The 6399-nt window shown below is 49.7% G+C and overlaps 1 protein-coding gene across 1 annotated transcript in view; it reads right to left on the reverse strand.

The window, feature by feature from the left end:
• The window catches only part of Afap1 (actin filament associated protein 1), a 109818-nt gene that overhangs the window by 37399 nt on the left and 66020 nt on the right, over positions 1 to 6399 (reverse strand). Inside the window, exons 7-8 of the mRNA XM_028758103.1 lie at positions 1408 to 1509; positions 809 to 890 (exon numbers count right to left, since the gene is read on the reverse strand). Coding sequence (XP_028613936.1) covers positions 809 to 890; positions 1408 to 1509 — 184 coding nt within the window. The remainder of the gene's footprint in view (positions 1 to 808; positions 891 to 1407; positions 1510 to 6399) is intronic.

The raw sequence follows: 6399 nt of genomic DNA on the forward strand, positions 1-6399 counted from the left end.
CTCTCTCTCTCTCTCTCTCTCTCTCTCTCTCTCTCTCTCTCTCTCTCGTAGTGATGGTTACTTGCTGTAGGAGTATATTAAAGCTCGTGAAACAGTTAAGTCAAAGCTGGGGGATTTTACTGAATGTCATCTGTCTTTCTATAAAGTCAAGTTTAAAAACAAGAGACTTTAACCCCTGCATGTCCATGTTCACAGTGGTTCTGCTATCAGTAGCCAAAGGTCAGAAGCAACACAAGTACCACGGGCAGATGAATGGTCAGTAAGATGCGGTCCATATAATGGAATGCTGTTCAGTCTTGAGAAGGAAGGAAAGGCTGACACATACTACAATATGGACAAACCTTAAAGGCATCATACTGGGTGAAATTAGCCAGTTGTAAACAGACAAGTACCACAGCATTCCACTTGCATGAGCCCCTAGGGTGTGGAATCTATACAGAAAGAAAGCAGAATGCTGATTGCCAGGGCTAAGGAAGGGATGAAAGACTTGACAGAAAGTTCCAGAGATAGATGCACATGATAGCTACACAGCACTATATGTGTGTGTGTTTAATGTTTACAGAACACTTTAAAATGGTTGAAAATTACAAACTCTGTGGTATATGTACTTTTTATGGTTTAACAATAATGTAAATGCAGGTGGGATAAAAGGAAGGTTCTGGGCTGTTGCAAATCAAGAGGCCTTCCTTGTGTTCTCGGGGACAGCAGGTGGCGGCACCTGCGTGGCTGAAGCACAGAGGTCTCCCACACAGTCACACCTACACAGCTTTTTGAGTTCAGATATTCTTGGCTCGTGTTAGAGCCTCACCTTGTTCTTTTCCGTCGCACGTGATGACTCCATTTTCCACAGCACCTTCTCCATCAGAGCTGGGCCTCTCTGAAGACAATTTCTATAAGGACACAAGGATCACGTTATTCCCACAGGAGTCATGCAGGCTTGGTGGGCATGGGCTGAATGCTCAACACTCTGTAGACAGCACACCAGCACAGACCTGCGGAGCACTGCAAGTGGGCACGCCGCATTTGATTTCATTCAATAGGTATGAAGGAACCAGGCCATTCCCTCCCTTAAGTTCCCATCTTTATCCATCGCTGGTGATAAAACAAGTCACGGAGTCTGTGAGGAGCTCAGTCCAGAGGAGGCACTGAAAATATTCAGGGGCAGAAGTGCAGACACGCCCGCTGAAGTCCTGTGGTTCTCACAGAATGTTATTAAACTGGCGATTACAGACGAAAGGCTTAAGGTCTGAGGTGGCAGACAGGAGGGATACCCTGGCTAACCAATACATTGTACACATGTATTGAATTGTCTCAACAATTTCCCATAAATATAATTCATCTGTACGCACAGAGAAGAAACACCACTAAAGAAACAAAGAGCTGTGTGAGAGCTGGCATTCCCCTCACCTTCTCCAGTTCCGCCTTGTTCACGGGGGCACTGGCGCTGGGTGGTGGAGAACATTCCGGATCCATGGGCCCGCTGCAGCCACTGTAGGCCTCTTTGATTACCTGTGGGAGTGAGACACAGTCTGAGCCTGAGCAGAGGCAGGGGGATCCAGGTGATGGGTGTGGTCCTATGTGGGCAGACAGACGCCTACAGTGTGGCAGGGGAACTCAAGGGGTCAACAGCACCTGGCGTTTGAACTCACATAGACATGAGTTTGTTTATGGATTCACTCGTTTGCTCTCCAGTCCTCGCAATAACTGGGGAAATTTCAGGAAAGTACACTCCAGTTTCTCTTTGGAAGTTCCCTCCTACAGCACAGAGATGCCATAAGCAATAAGGGTCATCAAAAAAGTGAGGGCCCGGAGCAGTTCTCAGCAGTTAATATGCACTGCTCCTGAAAAGGCCCTGAGTTCCGTTCCCCGCACCTGTCCGGTGGCGCACAACGACCTGTAATTCTAGCTGCGGGGGATTTGGCACCCTCTTCTGGCCTCACACACACAGAATTAAAAATTAAAATAAAAAAGAAATCTTTTCTTAGAATGGTGATGTCTGATAGAGAGTAAAGCATGGTCCCTTCACAAGAAGGTAGCAGCGACTGTAGAGCCAGAGGGTTGGGTGCTGTGCCAGCACGACATCATACAAGCTGTGTGAGCTGAGGCCCACAAGGCTCTGGCCACATGAACTGACTACAGAAAGGCTTTTAGGCAGAGGGGACAGCAGTGCAAAGGCCCTGCAGCAGGTGACAAGTGTTTACGGAGCCCTCAGAGTGTTGTGTGGCGACAGAGAACAGGGCACAGAAGTAGGAAATGGAAGCAGGTGCAGGGGCCCAGTCAAGTGGCCCTCTCCGGTCTGAGGAGGAGACTGAACTTGGTCAGTGTTGGAGAGAAGGGCAGGCAGATGGACGAAAGGACTACAGTGTGAGAAAGGAGGGGCTCCACAGCCAGGGCTAATGACTCTGCTGCCTGGCCTTCATGTTGGCAGAATAATGAACTGTTCTGACCTAAGCCACCTCCTCCTCCTCCAAAGAGCACAAATATTGTGTCTGAGATGCTTCTGTTCTTCCAAATTCATGTTGAAAATTAAACCCCACAGCAGCAGCCTTGGAATGGGGAGGTTTTAGAAGGGTCGGGGGAGCTAAGCCTCTGCAAATGGCTCAGACCTCAGAAAAGAGATCCCATACCTTTTGTGTATAGGACACAGCCACTAAGAACTATCTACCAAGGGGAGCACATGACATCACAGCCTCCTGCACATGGATCATGGACTTCACACCCTTAGAACTGTGGGAGATAACTTTCTGTTTGTGGCTGACTCAGTGTGGCACATCTTATTAATACAGCAGTAATGGACTAAGCCCCTGTGATGGCTACTTTCAGTCATCTACTTGATACAATGTAGAGTTGCTGGGGAAGAAAGTCTCAAGGAGGGATTGTCTAGATCAGGTGATAGAGCCAGAGTGTCTAGGCAGACTGTTCTGATTTCACTGTGGGTGGGAGCATTCCTTAAAATTCGGTCCTGGACTATTCAAGTATAGAAATGGGCCTGAACACAAGCAAGCATGCCGTCCACTGCTGCTCTCTGCTCTCAACTGTGAGCCTGCTGTGACCGTATACCTCAGGCTGCCTTGACTTCCCCACAATGATGGGACTGTGAGCTAAAACAGATCCTTCCTCCTGTAAATTGCTTTTCTCAGAAACAAAATAAAGACGCCCACCTGTACAGATCAAGTCTCTCAGACAAGACCCAACGCACGATGGGTGTGAGCTGTTGTAGGAAGAAGGAAATACACAGAAGAGAAAGAAAAACCAGTGTAGGGACCTTGGGTGAGACTGTGCAGGAGCTGAGATGAGGGAAAGGTCCAATGACAGTGCCTGTAGCAGGCAGGCTCCAGGGGTGGGGCAGGGCTGCAGAGGTGGCAGTGAGGCTGCAGGGGTGACAGTGAGGCTGCAGGAGTGACAGTGAGGCTGCAGGGGTGACAGTCAGGATGCAAGGGTGGGGTGGGGATGCAGGGGTGACAGTGAGGATACAGAGGTGACAGTGAGGATGCAGAGGTGACAGTGAGGATGCAGGGGTGGGGTGGGGCTGAGGCATGCAAGCATTGCCTAAGGAAGCGGCAGCCATTGCTGACAGACTCACTCGGGCCTGGGCCCACATTCTGTATCTGTCTTCAGCACTGGGGTGACAAGAAATACATAAAGGGAGGGGTGCAAGAGGGAAGCTTGGGTCCACAGGCACATCTCAATCAGAGCAAAAAGACCAGTGCTCCCAGCCACAGAGTGGTGAGCCTCCCTGGAGAGGGCAAGGCAGAGAGCACAGGAGGAAGACCAAGCATGCTCTGTGGTCTTCTGTTCTGCACTGAAGGGTAGTTGAAGAGGAGAAACTGGGAGAGCACACACGATGGGACAGGAAGGCAGGAAGCAAGCAAGCAAGGGGAATGGTCTCAGGAGCAAGAAGATGGAAGTCCAGGAAGGAGGGGAGTAAAGAACGGACAGCAGCTAAGCAGTCTAAGAGAGACTTATACAGACAGACAGGCAGAGAGACAGACAAACGGTCTCAATCTGTGGGTTGGGACCCCTTTGAAGATTACATATTGAATATCCTGTATATCAGATGTTTATATTATGATCCATAACAGTATCAAAAACTAGTTATGAAGTAGCAACATAATACTTTTATGGTTGGGGATCACTACAACATGAGGAACTGTATTAAAGGATGGCAGCGTTAGGAAGGGTGAGAATCACTGGTCTAAGGGGAGCAGAGGACAAAGAAGGGTGGCTCCTCCCTCCTCCATGTCAGGAGGAGTCACACAGAAAGAAAGGATTCTCTGTGCTCCTTTTCTGAGCACAGGCAGGTAGTAGCTCAGGAAAGCTGGCCACACTGGGGTTTGAACAAACTCCTGCATGACTCAGTGAATCAAGGGGACAGAGCACCAGCCACCAGCTTTGTAGCCTTGGAGGAAAGAAATATGTAGGAGGAGCTAAGGTGGGAGGAGTAAGGAGAGGAAGAGGAGGAGTTGGGAGAAGAAGAGAAAAAAAGGAAGAGGAGGAGCTAGAGAGGGCAGAGATGTAAGAGGATGGAGAACCACACAGGTATGGAGAGCACTCGTGGGGAACAACTTATAAACTTATAATTAGGCTAGCTAATTGGGATACAATTCTCTTTGTATGGGCATCTTGTTATTAATCATTATCAAACATATAAAGCCTTTGATTAATCTATAAGAATCAGAGTCTCATTCTCTTACTGGGCCCACATGGATGGCAAAATGGTCTGGGCAATGCCCTGCCTTGCGGAGACAGTGTGGAAGATTGGCAGAGCCATCTCTCACGCTGACATCTAGTGGGTGGCAGGGCTGGTGTTTCTGACAGGCTGTTTCTAACTGCTGTGCACACGTGGCCTCAGGCCGAGAAACACGGAGGCTGGGCTAGGCAGAGCCACTACAGCTTAAAGAGGCCGATTTTTAATTAATTACTACAACAGAAACAAATCATCCCAAACCTCCATTTCCTCCCTAGCAAAGGCTGGGACTAAGAAGCCCCATCTTGAGGACTATGCCCAAGACAGCATCCAGCATGGACACCTTCCAAAGTGGCAGCCTCAGTGACATCACCACAGTCAGCAGTGTGAGCAGCCTTCCAACTCGTACTGAGAGCTTAGGCCATGACCCTGGACTAGCCACAGAGGCAGAGACTGCCAGTCACAATCCCAGTGTGTCTCCTCAGCCAGCCCCTGCATGCTCACTGCATTTGTGAGGTACAGTGGTATGAAGTTCCAAGCATGTAGGGCTTACAGGTGTCATCTCTGCAGCTGGGAGGTGGCTTTTAGAATACCCTCCTTCTGTGTCCTAAGCTGCATCAGGACTTAAACCCAGACTCCTGGGCAACAGAAACACCAGTGTCCTGCCTGGTCTGCATAGTGGTGGGTGGGTCAACCTCCACAGCTGGCCCCGGCTCTGTCATGGCACTGGTGCTGGGATCTGACCAAGAATCGGCAGGACTGGGGTCTACTCCCAGCCACGTTGCCACTCAGCTTTCCCAAGAGAAAACCGTGATGCCTACACTCATAATGGGGAGAAAATGGAAGAAGCTGAGGCCTTACTGCACAACACTCCTCCTGTGACTTCTGAGGTGAAAGCCTGTGAGGGAGATTCCACCCAGGGACCTTGTCTATCCCAGGCAGCAAGATGGGGAAAGATAAGCTTCCCTCACTCCTATGCCAGGTCCCCAGCTCCCTTTTCAGGTTCCCCTTCCTTCTGCTACTCCAAGCAGTGACTAAATCTTAAAGTGACAGACATATTTACACTAAGAACAAGACTATCAGGGGAAGAGGGCAACATTTGGGATATAAATAAAATAATTAAAAAGAAAGGAGAACAGGGTTAGCCTTTCTCTGGGGAAGAAACATACTGGGTGGGGAAGTTCTGAGCTCCTGTGGTTCAAGCCCAGCTCCCCCACTGACCACCTGAGCAAGGCCAGGCCTCACACTCTTTAGCTAAACTTCACAAAGCAACACCCAATGCCACTGAGAAAGGCTGTGGTAAGCACTCCTGTGATGGGCACCCCTGTGGTAGGCACCCCTGTGGTGGGCACCCCTGTGGTGGGCACCCCTGTGGTGGGCAGCTGAGAAGCCCCCAGCCTGCATTTCTCCTGTACCAGGCCTCCAGCAACCTCAGCTCATAATTGTAGCTTTAACTAAGAAAACTGGCTGCAATTACACAAACAACCGTGAACTTGATGAGTTCTTCATTCTTACCAAAGCCCGCATTCCAAACCGTGGCTGCAAAGGCGTGGTTTGGGAAAGCTCTGTTGTGTTCCTTCCCTTTGTTTTTCCCTGCCCATGGGGGAAGCATGTGGTAGAACAGTTCACTTACTCCTACCAGCCCTGGTGGAGGCAGGTGCTGTGTGTGTGTGTGTGTGTGTGTGTGTGTGTGTGTGTGTGTGTGTGTGTGT

This window comes from Grammomys surdaster, unplaced genomic scaffold (genome assembly GCF_004785775.1).
Source record: "Grammomys surdaster isolate TR1022 unplaced genomic scaffold, NIH_TR_1.0 126187, whole genome shotgun sequence".
In the NCBI taxonomy this organism is placed as follows: Eukaryota; Metazoa; Chordata; class Mammalia; order Rodentia; family Muridae; genus Grammomys; species Grammomys surdaster.